Here is a 22,637-nt window from a genome sequence, read left to right on the forward strand (position 1 = left end):
TGGGTAGGACTGGAGAGGGGCTGGGTAGGACTGGAGGGAGGGGCTGGGTAGGACTGGAGGGAGGGGCTGGGTAGGACTGGAGGGAGGGGCTGGGTAGGACTGGAGGAGGGGCTGGGTAGGGCTGGAGGGAGGGGCTGGGTAGGACTGGAGGGAGGGGCTGGGTAGGACTGGAGGGAGGGGCTGGGTAGGACTGGAGGGAGGGGCTGGGTAGGACTGGAGGGAGGGGCTGGGTAGGACTGGAGGGAGGGGCTGGGTAGGACTGGATGGAGGGGCTGGGTAGGGCTGGAGGGAGGGGGGCTGGGTAGGACTGGAGGGAGGGGCTGGGTAGGACTGGAGGGAGGGGCTGGGTAGGACTGGAGGGAGGGGCTGGGTAGGACTGGAGGGAGGGGCTGGGTAGGACTGGAGGGAGGGGCTGGGTAGGGACTGGATGGAGGGGCTGGGTAGGACCGGAGGGAGGGGCTGGATAGGACCGGAAGGAGGGGCTGGATAGGAGCGAGGGGCTGGATAGGGCTGGAGGGAGGGGGACAGCCAAGAAATATAGGGAGATAGAGAAGTAGGAACAGGAGGACAGAAAGATAAATAGAGAGAGAGAGACAGAGAGAGGGACAGAATTAGAAAAGGAGAGAGAGAGATAGACTTGGGTAAGATTTGTGGCAGTCTGGATGGATTACCTTATATCCACAATATACTGACAGCAAAGAATGCTTACATTTCCTTTTTTATTTTATTATTTTTCCTCCGGCTCGATTTCTCTTTTTTTTTAAATGTATTTTTCAAATCAGCATGGGTAGGGACAGTTTTATGTAGTCAGCCAGTCAGTTAGTCAGTCAGTTCAGCCCAGAAGCAGTTCAGTGCAGCCAGCATCAAATCCCTGGGAACAGGGGCAGCTAGCAGCTGCTGGCCTTGCTATCTAGAGCTTGCTGCCGCTGATTGGTTCACAGCTGCTGTTGCCGTGGCGATAAGAGAGGAAGTGAGTAAAGTGTCTGTCATCCCCAGTCCCACCTTTTGACAGTAAGGGGGAAAAGTCTCTGGTATGGCTTAGGTCACTGGTCTCCGTTGGCGGACTGGTTTGACTTTTTATGAAGCAAATGCTCAAGTTAAACTCTTTTTTTAAATATCTGGTATTTACTCTAATTTTTATATATGCTTTATTTTATTTCCTTAGATTAAAGTTTTGTGTTCATTCTGGCACATTTCCTTACAGACAGTGTGTGTCCTTGCTGTGTCTGGTGGACAGCTCATACAGTACATTACAGTACAGTAGAATAAACTCATGGTTGTTGTAGTTCTGGTTGCAGTTGTAGTTCTGGTTGTTGTTGTAGTTGATTATTGGGCAGTACGCTCCACCAGTTCAGAATAGACAGTAGGTCTATGGTTCTCAGAGCAGAGTAGGCCAGGGTCAGTAGGAGGCCCCTCTGAGCAGCATCCAGCCCAGCGGCAGCAGGGTGGGGAGCGATGTAGGCGAGAGGGCGGCTTGACCCGAGTTGGGTCCACCACAGCTCCCCAGCTCCGACTCACAGCGGGGCTTCTCACACAGCAGGCCCGTGTAGGCCGGGGTACACTGGCACCGCAGGTTGTTCAGACACACACCACCATTCTGACAGCGCAGGAGCTCGTTGTCACACACTCGGGCTGGGAGTGAAAAGGAGAGAAATGTTTGACTCACATTTATATATATATATATATATATATATATATATATATATACAAACACACACACCTGGAGAAGCAGACGGTGCACTGCTCACTACTCTGACTGTTATGTTGATATACAAAAAGTCCTGTGATCTGAGCTGATTTTCATCTCATGGTCTAGGCAGTGCAAAAACTCAAGCTAACAGCATTAAGTTGAATTAAGCATTTTCAGGACTTTGCAGATCAATCATCAATAACATGTATTTATTATGTGCAGAATTACCAGTGATACAATTAATAGACATCAGTAATTTATAATGGTTAGTAAAAAAACTAAACAACAACAACGTGCAATTTTAACTGTAGAAAGACTGAACTGAAATACAGCAAACTAAAACGGTACTAGAGACTGTAAAATATATTTTTAAACTAAATGTAAAACCATCTGATTCCCACAGTTCAGAGGACAAGCAGGATAAGGATGGGAGAAGACCACAGGTCAGAGGACAGGCAGGATAAGGATGGGAGAAGACCACAGGTCAGAGGACAGGCAGGATAAGGACAGGAGAAGACCACAGGTCAGAAAACAAGCAGGATAAGGATGGGAGAAGATCACAGTTCAGAGGACAGGCAGGATAAGGACAGGAGAAGACCACAGGTCAGAGGACAAGCAGGATAAGGACAGGAGAAGACCACAGGTCAGAGGACAGGCAGGATAAGGATGGGAGAAGACCGCTGTTCAAAGGACAGGCAGGATAAGGATGGGAGAAGACCACAGTTCAGAGGACAGGCAGGATAAGGATGGGAGAAGACCAAAGTTCAGAGGACAGGCAGGATAAGGATGGGAGAAGACCACAGTTCAGAGGACAGGCAGGATAAGGATAGGAGAAGACCGCTGTTCAAAGGACAGGCAGGATAAGGATGGGAGAAGACCACAGTTCAGAGGACAGGCAGGATAAGGATGGGAGAAGACCACAGTTCAAAGGACAGGCAGGATAAGGATGGGAGAAGACCACAGTTCAGAGGACAGGCAGGATAAGGATGTGAGAAGACCACAGTTCAGAGGACAGGCAGGATAAGGATGGGAGAAGACCACAGTTCAGAGGACAGGCAGGATAAGGATGGGAGAAGACCACAGTTCAGAGGACAGGCAGGATAAGGATGGGAGAAGACCACAGTTCAGAGGACAGGCAGGATAAGGATGGGAGAAGACCACAGTTCAGAGGACAGGCAGGATAAGGATGGGAGAAGACCACAGTTCAGAGGACAGGCAGGATAAGGATGGGAGAAGACCACTGTTCAGAGGACAGGCAGGATAAGGATGGGAGAAGACCAAAGTTCAAAGGACAGGCAGGATAAGGATGGGAGAAGACCACAGTTCAGAGGACAGGCAGGATAAGGATGGGAGAAGACCACAGTTCAAAGGACAGGCAGGATAAGGATGGGAGAAGACCACAGTTCAGAGGACAGGCAGGATAAGGATGTGAGAAGACCACAGTTCAGAGGACAGGCAGGATAAGGATGGGAGAAGACCACAGTTCAGAGGACAGGCAGGATAAGGATGGGAGAAGACCACAGTTCAGAGGACAGGCAGGATAAGGATGGGAGAAGACCACAGTTCAGAGGACAGGCAGGATAAGGATGGGAGAAGACCAGTTCAGAGGACAGGCAGGATAAGGATGGGAGAAGACCACAGTTCAGAGGACAGGCAGGATAAGGATGGGAGAAGACCACTGTTCAGGGAGAAGACCACAGTTCAGAGGACAGGCAGGATAAGGATGGGAGAAGACCACAGTTCAGAAGACAGGCAGGAAAAGGATGGGAGAAGACCACAGTTCAGAGGACAGGCAGGAAAAGGATGGGAGAAGACCACAGTTCAGAAGACAGGCAGGATAAGGATGGGAGAAGACCACAGTTCAGAGGACAGGCAGGATAAGGATGGGAGAAGACCACAGTTCAGGAGACAGGCAGGATAAGGATGGGAGAAGACCACAGTTCAGAGGACAGGCAGGATAAGGATGGGAGAAGAATACAGTTCAAAGGACAGGGAGGATAAGGATGGGAGAAGACCACAGTTCAGGAGACAGGCAGGATAAGGATGGGAGAAGACCACAGTTCAGGAGACAGGCAGGATAAGGATGGGAGAAGAATACAGTTCAAAGGACAGGGAGGATAAGGATGGGAGAAGACCATAATCTATAAGACCAGACATGTATTAAGACCATGTTGTTTTCACAATTGTCACAATGCCAAACCATGATGCATTGCAGTAAGGTAGCTGTTTTATTTCCAACACGATTTTGTCAAACATGTTGTCTTGCCCATTTCTCTTCCTGCTGTAGTGAATGAAACTTTTCTTGTTGTGCCGTTCAAAATGGACGCCTGGTCTTTCAGCACTATCTGGAAGATACACAACTAGCAACAATAATTTTCTTATTCCCATTCCAAAACAGGTAATTTCATTCTGTAATGGATAGAGCATGGACGGGGAAAATTTGATGGGAGTGGGGGCCACAACATGAGGGGCCGCAGTGGCTCACGGGGTCTGCATACCCACACATGCGGTCAACTGACTTCTGCAATCGATCCATTTGTGCAGTTAAACTACATAAATCTCTTAACTAAATGCATTATACCAGTAGCCAGGGCCGGCCCTAGCATTTTGGGGGCCTTAAGTGAGATTTGATCGGAGGTCTCCCCACATTGTGGTCAAAACATTTTATTGACCCCGTCTTGACTGCAGAGGGAAAAAATGCTAAATAAATAAAGTTCATTTCCTACAATTCCACACATTTTACTATGGGGCGTAGAGAACATTTTGGAATTTTATAAAACATTTCATACAATTCTACTAACTTCTACTAACTTTTATTTTCAGTTTTCCAGCATGGGGCAGAGAGAATATTTTCTGTTTTAAAGCTAATTTCCAGCTATTGCATACATTTTGCCATGACTAATGCCATGATAATATGATATCGGAGTGGGAGTGACTAACAAAATCAATTGGGGCCCCCTGGAGGTTAGGGCCCCTGGGCACGCGCACTGTTTTTCCGATCGGTATCCGGCCATAATTATTAAAAGCTTAGATTGCTGGCGAGACTTAACTTACCAATCGAAAAATGGTTCACTGACATGGCTGATTAAGTGACTGTCAGTGACTGACATAACAAGAGAAAAACTACTAATGTAACAACCAAATTTGGAAATGCCACCTTGTGTATTATACTATTCTAACTGTCAACAGTAAGTTGAGACCCCGACTGAGTTATTTTGTGTCGTTCTCTAATTGGCCATTCCAATCGGAACAGGTACCTTTTATCATTGCGACTACATTCATTAGCAAAATGGTGAAGGAGCCATTCGTTGTGCGTCATTTTGCGGCGCCAGACCACGGATGGGTCTATACCATGTAACGAATCGCAGCTCTGCATAAAGTTTCCCCACAGCCCCCGGGCCTTTTCCAAAACACTGAACTGACTTTAGATGAGTTGAGTTGAGAGTTAGGTGGGAAGTGGTATATTTAGAGCCGGGGACACCAAGGCCAGTCTATTCCCAATGGAGCCAAGCTGTCAAGCAAGCTGCAGGCAAACAAACCAACAAACTCAGCCCAGCACAAAACAAAAACGACTGATGGGGTGAGACAAATAAACAGTGTTATACGAGCAGGCTAGGGCCAAACCACCTCAACGTCGCACCACAAGAGATAGCCGGAGCTCATTGAGCTCTTCATGAAAGTGGAATACAATGTGAAAAAGCAAATATCACAAGAATGACTGACACCAAGCAGTCTTCTCTCACATCATATCCACAGCTGCAGGTAAGACCTTCTGATTTTATGACAACCTCTTTAAAGGCTATATGTGATACAGTAATAACACTGTAATAGTCTTTGCAACCCAACAGAGTTTTTATGGACACCCTGTCAAAAGACTACAAGTTCCAGAATCCAACCATCAGTTTGTGTTCGTCATCCAGCATGCCCAAGAATGGTTTCTCCTTTACAATGCAAATGAGCCTATCAATGCAACGTTACCAAGGAAATCATCATATGGAAGGCTTGATATTAACAGCCAATATATGACACCTGACAATGACGGCACAGATTAATTTATGTTTTATCCTCTGCTCCGTCTGTATCACAGAAATGCTATCAGGGAAAAGTGCAGGAAGACCAACCTGTTAATGGGATGTACGTTCCCCGTTGAGGGTCAATCAAGTGATTTAATTAAAAATACATGTTTTACCCCTAGAGCCTCTGATGTTATCATGACATGAACAAGACTCTATTAATTACACATCAACCTCTTGTTTTGTCCATACATTTGAATCTCCCATTTCCCTTTGCAAAAATAGGATTATTTATTGGTGTGCCATATTGGTTTTTCCCTGACAAGAGGATGGTGTGTGCATATTAATTCTCTATCTACAAGCAAGGCATTTTGGTGAGACCTAGGCCCTAGACAAATGCAATTCCTACCACATACATGCTTCTTACTGATACTCGAATAATACAAGTGGGTTTGAATTAAGGACCAGAAACACAGTAGAAAGGAAGAGGAGACACTAACTACTAGCTACTAACTAACTACTTAACCAGTGACAGATTGATTCAATACCAACGTGTTACCAGAGTAGGCAAAGGAGGGTGAGGAGAGCAGGAAAGGTTCCACTTAAATGAAATGATGGTAAACTGGGACAGAGTTCCCCCCCCCCCAGCTGAAAAAAAATGTATATTTAAATATATTACAAGTATACTTAAGTATACTTAATTATAATGTCGTCAACCTTCAATACATATATTAAAAGTACTTTAAATGTATTGTTTTTCAGTCTTTTGGTATACTATATGTTAACTGTCATTGAACTTAAACATCATTAAAACTGTGCTTCCATTTCAAACGCTTTAATTGTAATTTAGTATATTCATTCAAAAAATACTTGGAGTTGTTGTTTTTTAGTTGAAGCATTGATGTTTTTCATGACACTCTGCTTGTGTGTGATCAAGTACACTTGCAAAAGTATTCTTACCCCTTGGATTTCTTCACATTTTTATTGTGTTAAAAAGTGGTATTAAAATTGATTTATTTATCATTTGTTGTCAACAATTAACTCAAAATACACTAATTCCAAAGTGAAAATAAAATAAGATTAAAACAAATTTGATACCTAAAATATAGTCATTGGAAACAATAAGTATTCAGCCCCTTGTTCAGGCCTAAATTGGTTCAGGAGTAACATTTTGCTTAACAAATCACAGAATATTTTACATGGATAATTTTTTATTTACAGTGCCTTGCGAAAGTATTCGGCCCCCTTGAACTTTGCGACCTTTTGCCATATTTCAGGCTTCAAACATAAAGATATAAAACTGTATTTTTTTGTGAAGAATCAACAACAAGTGGGACACAATCATGAAGTGGAACGACATTTATTGGATATTTCAAACTTTTTTAACAAATCAAAAACGGAAAAATTGGGCGTGCAAAATTATTCAGCCCCTTTACTTTCAGTGCAGCAAACTCTCTCCAGAAGTTCAGTGAGGATCTCTGAATGATCCAATGTTGACCTAAATGACTAATGATGATAAATACAATCCACCTGTGTGTAATCAAGTCTCCGTATAAATGCACCTGCACTGTGATAGACTCAGAGGTCCGTTAAAAGCGCAGAGAGCATCATGAAGAACAAGGAACACACCAGGCAGGTCCGAGATACTGTTGTGAAGAAGTTTAAAGCCGGATTTGGATACAAAAAGATTTCCCAAGCTTTAAACATCCCAAGGAGCACTGTGCAAGCGAAAATATTGAAATGGAAGGAGTATCAGACCACTGCAAATCTACCAAGACCTGGCCGTCCCTCTAAACTTTCAGCTCATACAAGGAGAAGACTGATCAGAGATGCAGCCAAGAGGCCCATGATCACTCTGGATGAACTGCAGAGATCTACAGCTGAGGTGGGAGACTCTGTCCATAGGACAACAATCAGTCGTATATTGCACAAATCTGGCCTTTATGGAAGAGTGGCAAGAAGAAAGCCATTTCTTAAAGATATCCATAAAAAGTGTTGTTTAAAGTTTGCCACAAGCCACCTGGGAGACACACCAAACATGTGGAAGAAGGTGCTCTGGTCAGATGAAACCAAAATTGAACTTTTTGGCAACAATGCAAAACGTTATGTTTGGCGTAAAAGCAACACAGCTCATCACCCTGACCACACCATCCCCACTGTCAAACATGGTGGTGGCAGCATCATGGTTTGGGCCTGCTTTTCTTCAGCAGGGACAGGGAAGATGGTTAAAATTGATGGGAAGATGGATGGAGCCAAATACAGGACCATTCTGGAAGAAAACCTGATGGAGTCTGCAAAAGACCTGAGACTGGGATGGAGATTTGTCTTCCAACAAGACAATGATCCAAAACATAAAGCAAAATCTACAATGGAATGGTTCAAAAATAAACATATCCAGGTGTTAGAATGGCCAAGTCAAAGTCCAGACCTGAATCCAATCGAGAATCTGTGGAAAGAACTGAAAACTGCTGTTCACAAATGCTCTTCATCCAACCTCACTGAGCTCGAGCTGTTTTGCAAGGAGGAATGGGAAAACATTTCAGTCTCTCGATGTGCAAAACTGATAGAGACATACCCCAAGCGACTTACAGCTGTAATCGCAGCAAAAGGTGGCGCTACAAAGTATTAACTTAAGGGGGCTGAATAATTTTGCACGCCCAATTTTTCAGTTTTTGATTTGTTAAAAAAGTTTGAAATATCCAATAAATGTCGTTCCACTTCATGATTGTGTTCCACTTGTTGTTGATTCTTCACAAAAAAATACAGTTTTATATCTTTATGTTTGAAGCCTGAAATGTGGCAAAAGGTCACAAAGTTCTAGGGGGCCAAATACTTTCGCAAGGCACTGTATTTTTTCATGACTGACCCTTATTTTATCCCCCATACATACAACATCTGTAAGGTCCCTCAGTCAAGTATTGAATTTCAATCACAGATTCAACTTCAAAGACCAGAATACATTTCGAAAGCCTCATAAAAGGGCAGTGATTGGTTGATCGGTAACAATATCAAATGAGACATTGATTATCTCATGGTCAAGTTAATAATTATGCTGTGGATGATGCATTAAACCACCCAGACACATGAAAGATACAGTCGTCCTTCTGAACTGAGCTGCAGGACAGGAAGGAAACTGCTCAGGGATGTCACCATAAGGCCGATGGTGATTGTAAAAGAGTTACAGAGTTCAATGGCTGTGATGGGAGAAAACTGAGGATGGATCAACAACATTGTAGTTACTCCACAGTAATGATTTACATGACGTATGCACAGCATCCATATTGTAAACAACGTTGCACTAAAGTAATAATGCAAAAAATAATAATAATGTTTTTCTAAATTAAAAGCCGTATGTTTGGGGAAAATCCAACACAACATCACTGAGTAACTACCGGCTTATTTTCAAGCATGGTGGTGGCTGCATCATGGTATGGGTATGCATGACAATGGCAAATAATGGGGAGTTTTTCCGGATAAAAAGAAACGGTATGGAGCTTAGCACAGGCAACATCCTAGAGAAAAACCTTCTTCAGTCTGATTTATAACAGACACTGGGAGAGTTCACCTTTAATCAGGACAATAACACAAAGGGAAAATATAACTGGAGTGTCTTACCAAGAAGACAGTGAATGTTCCTGAGTGGCCAAGTTACAGTTTTGACTTAAATCTGTTTGAAAATCTATGGTGTGATTTTAAAACTGCTGTGTAGCCATCAGCACCAACATCTTTTCAGAGATTGAAGAATTATGGGCTAATGGGCTAATTATGGGCTACATAAAATTGCACAATCCAGGTGTGTAAAAGAGACTTACCCACTGCTCTAATCTCTGCCAATGGTGTTTCTAGCAAGGAGCTGAAAACTTACGCAATGACTATATTTTAGTTATTTAATTTCTATCCATCTTAAAATAATAATAATAGTAATAATATAAAATCTTCCACTTTGAGTATTTTATGTAGATTGTTGAGCAATAAAAAATACAATTAAATCAATTTTAATTCCGCTTTGTAACTACAAAATGTGAATAAATCCAAAGGGATATGAAAACCTGTAGTTTCAGTGCCAATAATGAGTTGAGAAGTACTTTCTGAATTCCTGTTCAGAAGAGAAAGTTATAATGGTAAATATTAGACTTATAACGATTGCTAATAGCTGAGGAACATGGTTCCTGAGAGTATACTTTTTCATATCTCAAGATAATATACTTATGTATACTTTCAAAAAAAGTATATTTAACTTTAAATGTCTTCAAAATATATTCAAAGTATACTTTCAAAAAAGTATATTTAACTTAAATGTCTACAAAATATATTCAAAGTACACTTTCAAAAACACATGTGCACAAAATTGTCCCATCATCCTTTTCTGCAACTGAAGATTTGATTCTAATATGATATTGTTCCACACATTCAGCTTTTGCAAATGTTTTGATGTTCATTTTCAAACTAAATAATGTTGTACTTTTAATTACAAATGCCATATTTCACATTTTATTTAAATGTTAATTTGTTACCTGTAATGTGAACAACTAAAATGCTGGAATGCCAATGGTGCACAGTTCTACTGCTCCACCCACAACTGCTTTATAGCATGATAACATTGGCTGAGAAGATGCTTTGGTCAATCAAGCTAACCTTTACATGGTAATTACAATAGCTAATGTGGTTAATGACTAGACGTGTCTTTGTAAAAGTGTACTTGAAACAAATTATAAATACAGTTTTTTTTGTAAAGAAAATAATTTTCAAATTTATGAGAAATACACAGAAAAGGTACTTAAGTATATTTGTTTTTCTCTTTATCTAATATATAAGAATATACTTAAGTACAGAAGAAGTTTCCCAAATTAGATACTTTGTATTTAATATACTTCATAAATATGCTAATAAAATTATCATTAAATGCATTAAATGTATTTAAAATTGATCCAATTTAGATAATTTTAAATATACTTCAAAAATGTTAATGAAGTATGATTAGTATATATAAAAAATCAAATAAAAATCCGCTTCTGTCTAAAGACTGCATTAGTCAGACCAAAAGAGGCTGAAATGATTCTCAGTCTCTACCGTCTGGTGTTGAGAGATTTAGAAAAAAACATATTCCACTTGCAGGAGAGTTACTGTTCCCTGATGCCCTAGCCATGTTGCAGAGCCCAGGAGATGTGGCCTTCCGCACACACGACACACACCACCTTCATTTTGGTCCGCTGCTCACAGCCTAAGTTTAGCGGTTGGAGCTAAGGTAGGCTGCAGTAAGTGAAGGGTACAGTTCTTACAATACCTCTATATTCTTATAAAGCCTTTTTTTCCCAGCCGAGGGTACAGCTACCACAATCTAGGGCCCTTTTTCATCTTGAGGATTAGTATGACAAAATAATTCAAGCATATTGTGGTCAAGGACAAGGCATGGTTGAAAATAGCCCCATGTCAGACTATATAAGGTGTTCTAAAGTGAAGATAGTAGACTGTTGAAGAACAGGGGTGGCAATCTTACCGGCCCTGTTCCTTCCAATCTCTCACGTTCACCATCCCATATGTGTAAACAGACGCTGTGCAGAGAATAAACTGTGAGATGTATTGGTTTTGTCTTCAATATGAGGGATAATATTTAGAGAAGGAAACCAATGAGTTAGGTGTGCCTCTTTGAGAACGAGCTCTATTTGACCAGAGATTGTAGTTTTAATTGCATTCTCCAGTCTGCCAGCAGACTGAGATGATCCTATGAGGTAGGTAGAATTGAGTGAAATCTGAGGGGAACCAGATATAGGTCTACATTAATTAATGTAGGTAAGGACTCATTTATAATGGGCCATATTGTTTGGTAATGTAGGTTTATATATAGCTTTTACAGCGTTTGAAATTGTATAGCCTCGTGACACATAGTCATCAACCAAAATGATAAGCCTCTCCATTGTTTGTTCATTGGCAATCTACATAATCACTGTACACAGCCCATCTGTAAATAGCCCATTCAAATACCTCATCCCCATATACTGTATTTTTTTTGTACAACAGTATTTCTACTTGCACATCCTCACCTGCACATCTATCACTCCAGTGTTAATGCTAAATTGTAATTACTTCACTACTACGGCCTATTTATTGCCTTACCTCCTTACTTAATTTGCACACACTGTATACAGATTTTCTATTGTGTTATTGACTGTACGCTTGTTTATTCCATGTTTAACTCTGTGTTGTTGTTTTTGTCGCACTGCTTTGCTTTATCTTGGCCAGGTCACAGTTGTAAATGAGAACTTGTTCTCAACTTGCCTACCTGGTTAAATAAAGGTGAAGTATATATATTTTTCAAATGCATGATTGCACATATACAGTGTCGAAGACAGTTTTTCTAAAACCTTACTTCCCTCCAGCTATGTATAATTATTGTGCTTGAACCGTTGATGTGTGTCTAGCTAGTGTGATTAGACTGGTTTCACTGAGCAGATACAAAGAACATTCTCACTAAGACAACCTCCTAGCTAGCCTGGATAGACTGGTTTCACTGAGCAGATACAAAGAACATTCTCACTAAGACAACCTCCTAGCTAGCCTGGATAGACTGGTTTCACTGAGCAGATACAAAGAGCATTGTCACTAAGACAACCTCCTAGCTAGCCTGGATAGACTGGTTTCACTGAGCAGATACAAAGAACATTCTCACTAAGACAACCTCCTAGCTAGCCTGGATAGACTGGTTTCACTGAGCAGATACAAAGAACATTCTCACTAAGACAACCTCCTAGCTAGCCTGGATAGACTGGTTTCACTGAGCAATTACAAAGAGCATTGTCACTAAGGCAGTCTCGAATCAAATCAAATGCTGTTTGTCACGTGCGCTGAATACAACAGGTGTAGTAGACCTTACAGTGAAATGCTTATTACCAAGCCCTTAACCAACAATGCAGTTTTAAGAAAATAACAACAACAAAAAAAGTAAGAGATAAGAATAACAAATAATTAAAGAGCAGCAGTAAATAACAATAGTTATACAGGGGGTACCGGTACAGAGTCAATGTGCGGGGGCACCGGTTAGTCGAGGTAATGGAGGTAATATGTACGTAGAGTAATATGTACATAGGTAGAGTTATTCAAGTGACTATGAATAGATAATAAAAGAGAGTAGCAGCAGCATAGAAGAGGGGGGGGGGCAATGCAAATAGTCTGGGTAGCCACTTGATTAGCTGTGGCTTTTGGGAAGAAGCTATTTAGAAACTTCTTGGACCTAGACTTGGTGCTCCGGTACTGCTTGTAGTGAGGTAGCAGAGAGAACAGTCTATGACTAGGGTGACTGGAGTTTGACAATTTTTTGGGCCTTCCTCTGACACCGCCTGGTATAGATGTACTGGATGGCAGGAAGCTTGGTCCTGGTGATGTACTGGGCCAAACGCACTAGCCTCTGTAATGCCTTGCGGTTGGAGGCCGAGCAGTTGCCATACCAGTCATTGATGCAACCAGTCAGGATGCTCTCGATGGTGCAGCTGTAAAACTTTTTGAGGATCTGAGGACCCATGCAGGACCAATGACAAATCTTTTCAGTCTCCTGAGGGGGAATAGGTTTTGTCGTGTCCTCTTCACGACTGTCTTGGTGTGCTTGGACCATGATAGTTTGTTGGTGATGTGGGCGCCAAACAACCTGAAGCTCTCAACCTGCTCTACTACACCCCCGTCGATGAGAATTGGGGCGTGCTCGTTCCTCCTTTTCCTGTAGTCCACAATCATCTTTGTCTTGATCACGTTGAGGGAGAGGTTGTTGTCTTTGCACCACAAGGTCAGGTCTCTGACCTCCTCCTTATAGGCTGTCTCATTGTTGTCGGTGATCAGGCCTACCACTGTTGTGTCATCAGCAAATTTAATGATGGTGTTGGAGTCGTGCCTGGCCGTGCAGTCATGAGTGAACAGGGGAGTACAGGAGGGGACTGAGAATGCACCTCTGAGGGGCACTCGTGTTGAGAATCAGCGTGGCAGATGTGCTGTTACCTTCCCTTGCCACCTGGAGGCGGCCCGACAGGAAGTCCAGAATCCAGTTGCAGACGGAGGTGTTTAGTCCCAGGGTCCTTAGCTTAGTGATGAGCTTTGAGGGCACTATGGTGTTGAACGCTGAGCTGTAGTCAATGAATAGCAATCCTCACATAGTTGTTCCTTTTGTCCAGGTGGGAAAGGACAGTGTGGAGTGAAATAGAGATTGCATCATCAATTGATCTATTGGTACGGTATGCAAATTGGAGTGGGTCTAGGGTTTCTGGGATAACGGTGTTGATGTGAACCATGACCAGCCTTTCAAAGCAATTAATGGTTAATGATGTGAGTGCTACTGGTCGGTAGTTATTTAGGCAGGTTACCTTAGTGTTCTTTGGGCACAGGGACTATGGTGGTCTGCTTGAAACATGTTGGTATTACAGACTCAGACAGAGAGAGGTTGAAATGTCAGTGAAGACACCTGCCAGTTGGTCAGCGCATGCTCAGAGCACACGTCCTGGTAATCCGTCTGGCCCTGCGGCCTTGTGAACATTGACCTGTTTAAAGGTCTTACTCACATCGGCTGCAGAGAGAGTGACCACACAGTTGTCCGGAACAGCAGGCTCATGCCACTGGGCAGCACTCGGCTGTGCTTCCCTTTGTAGTCTGTAATAGTTTGCAAGCCCTGCCACATCCAACGAGCGTCAGAGCCGGTGTAGTATGATTCGATCTTAGTCCTGTATTGACTTTCCCTATTTGATGGTTCATCGGAGGGCATAGCAGGATTTCTTATAAGCTTCCGGGTTAGAGTCCCTCTCCCTGAAAGCATAGCTCTAGCCTTTAGCTCAGTGCGAATGTTACCTGTAACCCATGGCTTCTGGTTAGGGTATGTACGTACAGTCACTCTGGAGACAACGTCCTTGATGCACTTATTGATAAAGCCAGTGACTGATGTGGTGTACTCCTCAATGCCATCGGAAGAATCCAGGAACATGTTCCAGTCTGTAGCAAAACAGTCCTGTAGTTCAGATTCTGCTTCATCTGACCACTTTTTTTAATAGACCGAGTCACTGGTGCTTCCTGCTTAAATTTTTGCTTGTAAGCAGGAATCAGGAGGATAGAATTATGGTCAGATTTGCCAAATGGAGGGCGAGGGAGAGTTTTGTATGCGTCTCTATGTCTGGAATAAAGGTCGACTCTGTTTTCCTCTGGTTGCACATTTAACATGCTGATAGAAATTTGGTAAAACTAAGTTTCCCTGCATTAAAGTCCCTGGCCATTAGGAGTGCCGCCTCTGGATGAGCGTTTTCCTGTTTTCTTATGGCTGCAGCTCATTGAGTGCGGTTTTAGTGCCATATTCGGTCTGTGGTGGTATGAAGACAGCTAGGAGAAATACAGATGAAAACCCTCTAGGTAGATAGTGTGGTCTACAGCTTATCATGAGATATTCTACCTCAGGCGAGCAAAACCTTGAGACTTCCTTAGATATCATGCACCAGCTATTGTTTACGTATATGCATAGGCTCCCACCCAGTATCTTACCAGAGGCTGCTGTTCTATCCTGCCGATGGAGGGTATAACCCACCAGCTGTATGTTCTCAATGTCGTTGTTCAACCACAACTCGGGGGAAACATAAGATATCACAGTTTGTAATGTCCCGTCGGTAGGATATATGTGTTTTCAGTTCGTCCCATTTATTTTCCAGCGATTGAACGTTAGCTAGCAGGACGGAAGCCAAAGGCAGATTAGCCACTCGCCACCTGATCCTCACAAGGCACCCTGATCTTTTTCTGCAAAATCTCAGTTTCCTTTTCTAGCGAATGACGGGGATCTGGGCCTGGTCGGGTGTCTGTGGTATCTCCCTCCCGTCCGGCTCATTGAAGGAAAACTCTTCGTCTAATCTGAGGTGAGTAACCGCTGTTCTGATGTCCAGAAGCTCTTTTCCGCCACTAGAGACGGTAGCAGCAACATTGTGTACAAAACAAGTTACGAACAACGTGAAAAAAACGAACATATTAGCATGGTTGGTTAAGAGCCAATAAGCAGGCAGCCATCCCCTCTGGCACCATCATTCTGCTACCCACAATGCATGTGTGATTGTGATGGTGGGAATGCTGCCAGTCACACTCTGATAGACTGTCTTCATTAACCATTTAAGAGTGATACAGACTCTCCAATGGCAGTTCAGCGTCAAACAAGCGCTGCCCAAAAGGTAACCTATTGGTTAAAAGGTATCCTGTTGGTTAAAAGGTATCCTGTTGGTTAAAAGGTATCCTATTGGTTAAAAGGTATCCTGTTGGTTATGGTGAAAAAGTCTAACCATCCAGTGAGAGGTTGACCTGTTTGATGACACCTGTGGATCAGCAAACCCACATTGACTGTATCAGGCACTCTATGCTACTAGAATAATACACTGACCTATGGATATCCCTTCTCTACTTAATGCTAATGATAATGATAATGCTGCCTGTAAATAGAAACTGTTGGGACAACACACTGGCACTTGAACACTGGAGTAGCTACACGCTGGCATTGGTCAGCATTATCTGGACATGAGGGTAAAGCAGACAGCGATGGTGGAGAGAGAGAGAGAGGGCTGCTCAAACAGCTACCCTGCAGTCCCTGTCATGCTACAGCCAGTCAATATTAGCTCATCTGCTGTGTTCTAGGTTTCAGCTCAGCTGAATAACTGATTTCAAAGCATAGAACAGTGGAAACCGAGAGAAAATGTTTTAGGTCTAAATCTCTGCAGTTAAAGCGGCACAACCTTGAGTCTTAAATTCAGGGTGAATAATTGAAAAACAGCTCATTTCTGGTTAATCAATGTTAGTCAGGGTTAAATCCATAGGCCTACTCCCCGCATTAGGGGGGGCAATTCAAGCTGAACATGCCTACAAGTCCAAGCAGTGGCAACAAAAAGGAGAAAGTAGGTAATGAGAGAGAAAGAGGTAGCAATAGAGCTAGAGATACAGTAGAGAGACAGAGATAGAAGTAGAGATGCAGTAGAGAGACAGAGATAGAAGTAGATATACAGTGGAGAGACAGAGATAGAAGTAGATATACAGTATAGAGACAGAGATAGAGGTAGAGATGCAGTAGAGAGACATAGATAGAAGTAGATATACAGTAAAGAGAGAGGTAGAGGTAGAGGGACAGCTATAGAGGTAGAGATACATTAGAGAGATAACGATAGAGGTAGAGATACAGTAGAGAGATAGCGAGAGGTACTGGTTGGAGTCCGAGCAGAGTTACAAGAGGGGTGTGGTTCTACTTACATTTGCAGCCATTGTCCCACAAATATCCTGGCAGACAATCTCGACACTTAGCCCCTGTAGTTCCCGCCTTACATTTACAAAATCCTGTGCCATTACAGTGAACACTGTCTGAGCCAGAAGGATTACAACTACAGCCTGTAGAAACAAGGCACAAACATGCTGGAGTACAGGGTGGTGTTTTGGCTTCTTAGAGCAGAGACTCCTGCCTTTCACTATCACTGAGTAACAGACATCTATTTCTAAGCAACATATTACTTAGATAATTAATACTTGAGACATTAAGCACTGTAAACATTGTATGGATAATTTAAACATTTTTGGCATTTTAACAAGTTACATTTACAGTGATATAAGCAAAACCTTACTTTCTTAAATATGGTAGCCATATTTTAAAAAAGGACACAACATTAAGTCTACATATTTTCTCTCTGACAAGTTTTTTCTTATGTGAAAGTTAGAGGGAAACCATGACGACAGAGGAGGTGGGACAGAGACAGTAGATGTAGATAGAGATGTCATAGGGATGAAGGATTACATAGCCTGGACTTGTCAAGTATGATTCAGAGAAAGTTTGAAATGTGTCGAAAGTGGCACCGTAACATTGAAATGGGCATTGTTGTACTTTAATATACAGTACCAGTCAAATGTTTAGACACACCGACTCATTCAAGGGATTTTCTTTATTTTTACTATTTTCTACATTGTAGAACAATAGTGAAGACATCAAAACTATGAAAAAGCACAAATGGAATCATGTAGTAGTAACCATAAAAGTGTTAAACAAATCCAAATATATTTATTTTTTAGATTCTTCAAAGTAGCCACACTTTTCCTTGATGACAGCTTTGCACTCTCTTGGCATTCTCTTAACCAGCTTCACCTGGAATGCTTTACCGACAGTCTTGAAGGAGTTCCCACATATGCTGAGCCCTTGTTGGCTGCTTTTCCTTCACTCTGCGGTCCAACTAATCTAAAACCATCTCAATTGGGTTGAGGTCGGGTGATTGTGGAGGCCAGGTCATCTGATGCAGCACTCCATTACTCTCCTTCTTGGTCAAATAGCCCTTACACAGCCTGGAGGTGTGTTGGGTCATTGTCCTGTTGAAAAACAAATGATAGTCCCACTAAGCGCAAACCAAATGGGATGGCATATCGCTGCAGAATGCTGTGGTAGCAATGCTGGTTAAGTGTGTCTTGAATTCTAAATAAATCACTGACTGTGTCACCAGCAAAGCACCCCCACACCATCACGCCTCCTCCTCCCTGCTTTACAGTGGGAACCACACATTCGGAGATCATCTATTCACCTTCTCTGCGTCTCACAAAGACACGGCAGTTGGAACCAAAAATCTCTTGGACTAATCAGACCAAAGGACAGATTTCCACCGGACTAATGTCCATTGCTTGTGTTTCTTGGCACAAGCAAGTCTCTTCTTCTTATTGGTGTCCTTTAGTAGTGGTTTCTTTGCAGCAATTCGACCATGAAGGCCTGATTCACGCAGTCTCCTCTGAACAGTTGATGTTGAGATGTGTCTGTTACTTTAACTATGTGAAGAAATTATTTGGGCTGCAATATCTGAGGGTGGTAACTCTAATGAACCTATCCTCTGCAGCAGAGGTAACTCTGGGTCTTCCTTTCCTGTGGCAGTCTTCATGAGAGCCAGTTTCATCATAGTGTTTGATGGTTTTTGAAATTTCCGAATTGACTGACCTTCATGTCTTAAAGTAATGACGGACTGTCGTTTCTCTTTACTTATTTGAGCTGTTCTTGCCATAATATGGACTTGACCTTTTACTAAATAGGACTATCTTCTGTATACCACCCCTACCTTGTCACAACACAACTGATTGGCTCAAACACATTAAGAAGGAAAGAAATTCCACAAATAAACTTTAACAAGGCACACCTGTTAATCAAAATGCATTACAGGTGATTACCTCATGAAGCTGGTTAAGAGAATTCCAAGAGTGTGCAAAGCTGTCATCAATGCAAAGGATGGCTACTTTGAAGATTCTATTCTATTTTGATTTGTTTAACACTTTTTTGGTTACTACATGATTCCATATGTGTGGTCCCCCACTTGCATGGGAATATAACGCTGCTGAAAACCCATAGGTTGACTTGATAAAAGTACAGGGCAAATGTGTTTTTTGTATACTGCTAATTTGACTAATACCTCAACTGGACATTATCTGGGTAAAATAATGTGAAAACAAAATGAAGCATCAACCATCATCAGCCACACCTAAAATGGCCTTCACCATCATCAACATTTAAAGCTCTAACCAAAGTTTGTGAGCATATAAGCCTTACAAAACTCTTCTTTCCCTATATGAATGTTAACCAAATAGCTCTGAAGGCTTTTGTAAGATATATCTGGGTCCGAAATATCACCCTATTGCCTATAGGGATGAGGTAAAAAAAGTAGTGCACTATGTAGGTAATAGGGTGTCATTCTGGTCAAAAGAAGTGCACTATGTAGGGAATAGGGTGCCATTCTGGTCAAAAGAAGTGCACTATGTAGGGAATAGAGTGCCATTCTGGTCAAAAGAAGTGCACTATGTAGGGCATAGGGTGCCATTCTGGTCAAAAGAAGTACACTAAATAGGGAATAGGGTGCCATTCTGGTCAAAAAAAGTACACTAAATAGGGAATAGGGTGGCATTCTGGTCAAAATAAGTGCACTATGTAGGGCATAGGGTGCCATTCTGGTCAAAAGTAGTGCACTATGTAGGGAATAGGGTGCCATTCTGGTCAAAAGTAGTACACTATGTAGGGAATAGGATGTCATTTCAGACGCAGACTATAAAGGCTTCTGATGGAATTTCACTGCTATTCCTGGACAGCGTTGGGCCTAGCACTTGACATATGCACGTGCTTACATGTGGAGTGTGTGAGTTCATTAGACTCCCCTTCGAGCAGGAAGAGACACCTGGACATTGGGGTGGAAGATAGGTTTAGTATTTTTCGTTATCCAAAGGTGTATTCTAGGTTGTATTCAACACAGTCGGGGGTCAATTCCAGTCGATTTCATAAAGTTAACCAAATTCCAATTCCAAATTGTCCTATTTGAAATGCATTGAAGAGAATTGGAATTTCAGTGTACTTCCTGAATGGACTCGAATTTAAATGGAATTGACCCCAAATCTGACAACACAAGGGTGTACTCTATCAACGTGTTTATTCTGCAGTAAGGTGCTCTGGGCATGTGTCGGGTGTAGCAGAGTCCTGAAACACTTACACAGGTGGAAAGAAATGTTGGAAAGTATACGGTAAAGCCGAGAGTATCAATACATAACGTTGAGGCAACTCTCATGCTGACATGTCTTATAGGACCCTGTGTTTAGCACAGTCATGTGACATGCCTGGAGTTTTCACTTTTTTTTCAGCAAACTGCCAAACTGCCTTTTTTCTTTTCATGTCAGATGGCCTCAGACATTTTCAGACAATGTTTTTTGGTGTAATTCTCATTTCGGAATAAGGCTTACAATACAGGATAAAATCTTGCCATGTCACATGACGGTACACAACACAGGGGCCTACTATAGAATATGCATGGAGTTAAACATGTGAAGAACAGCTTCCTGTTTGTGGTTATAGAATATGCATGGAGCTAAACGAGTGAAGAACAGCTTCCTGTTTGAGGTTATAGAATATGCATGGAGTTAAACATGAAGAACAACTTCCTGTTTGAGGTTATAGAATATGCATGGAGTTAAACATGAAGAACAGCTTCCTGTTTGTGATTATTGAATATGCATGGAGTTAAACATGAAGAACAGCTTCCTGTTTGAGGTTATAGAATATGCATGGAGTTAAACATGAAGAACAGCTTCCTGCTTGTGGTTATTGAATATGCATGGAGTTAAACATGAAGAACAGCTTCCTGTTTGTGGTTATAGAATATGCATGGAGTTAAACATGAAGAACAGCTTCCTGTTTGTTTGAATGAATATGCATGGAGTTAAACATGAAGAACAGCTTCCTGTTTGATCCGTTGCTTCTAAAAGGAGGGAAATAAAAACCGTACCATTACAAAGACAGCTATAGAATACGCATGGAGTTAAACATGAAGAACAGCTTCCTGTTTGTGGTTATAGAATATGCATGGAGTTAAACATGAAGAACAACTTCCTGTTTGAGGTTATAGAATATGCATGGAGTTAAACATGAAGAACAGCTTCCTGTTTGTGATTATTGAATATGCATGGAGTTAAACATGAAGAACAGCTTCCTGTTTGAGGTTATAGAATATGCATGGAGTTAAACGAGTGAAGAACAACTTCCTGTTTGAGGTTGTTTGTGAAAAATACATTATCAGCATGTGGAATGATCCGTTGCTTCTAAAAGGAGGGAAATAAAAACCGTACCATTACAAAGACAGCTTCAATACCATCCTGAGCATCATAATATATTATGTAAATATTCGTGTCAGATTGGAAAAAGAGGGTAGCGGTACAGATTTCTGGGTAATACTCTTTAATATGGTAAAGTATTGTGATTGTGACGACGAACAACTGGTTTAAAACATAGGCCCTGTGGAGACGGAAGTGAGTGATGTCACAATCAAATGGACAGGGAGAAAGTGAGAAAGACGAGTGAAGAACAGCTTCCTGTTTGTTGTTATAGAATATGCATGGAGTTAAACTTGAAGAACAAGAAGGGACCAAGACAGCAACAAGAAAAGAGAGATGTTGAGAAACACGAGAGATGAGTTTGGAGGTTTGAAGCACATGGGTAAAAGTTTGAAATGTGAAAGGTGAGGGGTCATAGGGTGTTATAAACATGGTGTTGGTCATGTGGAAGATTAGCTGCTATGAGCAGTGCTGATGATGACAGTGACCGTGGTGAAGGAACTGACCTATACACACATTCTCATCTTCCAGCTCTGCAGAATTATTTCGGAAGAAGCCCTGCTTGCAGTCCTGGCAGTGCTGGCCCCTAGTGTTGTGTTTACAGCTCACGCAAATGACAGAGTTTAGCAGCTCGATGTAGCTGCAGCGCTTGGAGTGGCCGAAACATTCGCAGTCTTGCAAAGGAAGGAAGGAAAGGTGGAGAGAGACCAAGAGGTCATTTTGAGGTGTGGTTGGGTTGGGTTGTGTGCTGCGACGAGTGGCGCTGGTGGTTGTAGCAGCAAGGTAGAGCGAGGAGACACTATCACATGCCAGGTTAGGATGGAGAGATGGGGGTTTGAGATTGAGACGATTGTTAGGCGATGAGGAGAAGAGAACATTAGACATCAGTTCACCCTGGGAAAGGTTGTCATTAAGAGGGGAGAGAGTTGCGAGACGTTCGCTTCAAGCTTCAAGCACACCACAATGGAAGGATTCTGAGTTTCGGGGGAGGGGGACTGGAACACACAGTACGACACAGGACAAAAAAAAGAAAAGTTGAGTTGGAGGGGTCTGTAATTCTCAACATGGGCAAAGTGTAGGTTTTTTACTACACACTTTGAAATGTGCATCTAGATGAGTGGATTTGTCCTACTGTGTGTTCATTGTGAGGTTAGGAGGAGAGGGGCAGCTGCACCTGCAGTCCTGCAGTGTAATCGACAGGCCCCCTTTAAACGTTCACACACCACTGTCATCATAAACCACAGAGGCTAGAACACAAATAGAAATAAATGCGTGTGGTTTCTTAAGAGAACCAGTGTTTTGAGAAAGAGTAGATACATGTCACAGCCACCCATCACCCC

General features: G+C 42.3%; 1 protein-coding gene across 2 annotated transcripts in view; it reads right to left on the minus strand.

Annotated features, from left to right (window-relative positions):
- Nucleotides 1-454: 454 nt before the first annotated feature.
- Nucleotides 455-22,637, minus strand: part of LOC112235865 (netrin-G1-like) — a 243,544-nt gene continuing 221,361 nt past the window's right edge. For both annotated transcript variants that reach the window (XM_042308914.1, XM_042308913.1), the window contains one exon: nucleotides 455-1,632. In XM_042308914.1, the coding sequence (XP_042164848.1) occupies nucleotides 1,400-1,632 (233 nt within the window). In that variant the 3' untranslated portion in view covers nucleotides 455-1,399. The remainder of the gene's footprint in view (nucleotides 1,633-22,637) is intronic.

This window comes from Oncorhynchus tshawytscha, linkage group LG29, assembly GCF_018296145.1.
Source record: "Oncorhynchus tshawytscha isolate Ot180627B linkage group LG29, Otsh_v2.0, whole genome shotgun sequence".
Taxonomy (NCBI): domain Eukaryota; kingdom Metazoa; phylum Chordata; class Actinopteri; order Salmoniformes; family Salmonidae; genus Oncorhynchus; species Oncorhynchus tshawytscha.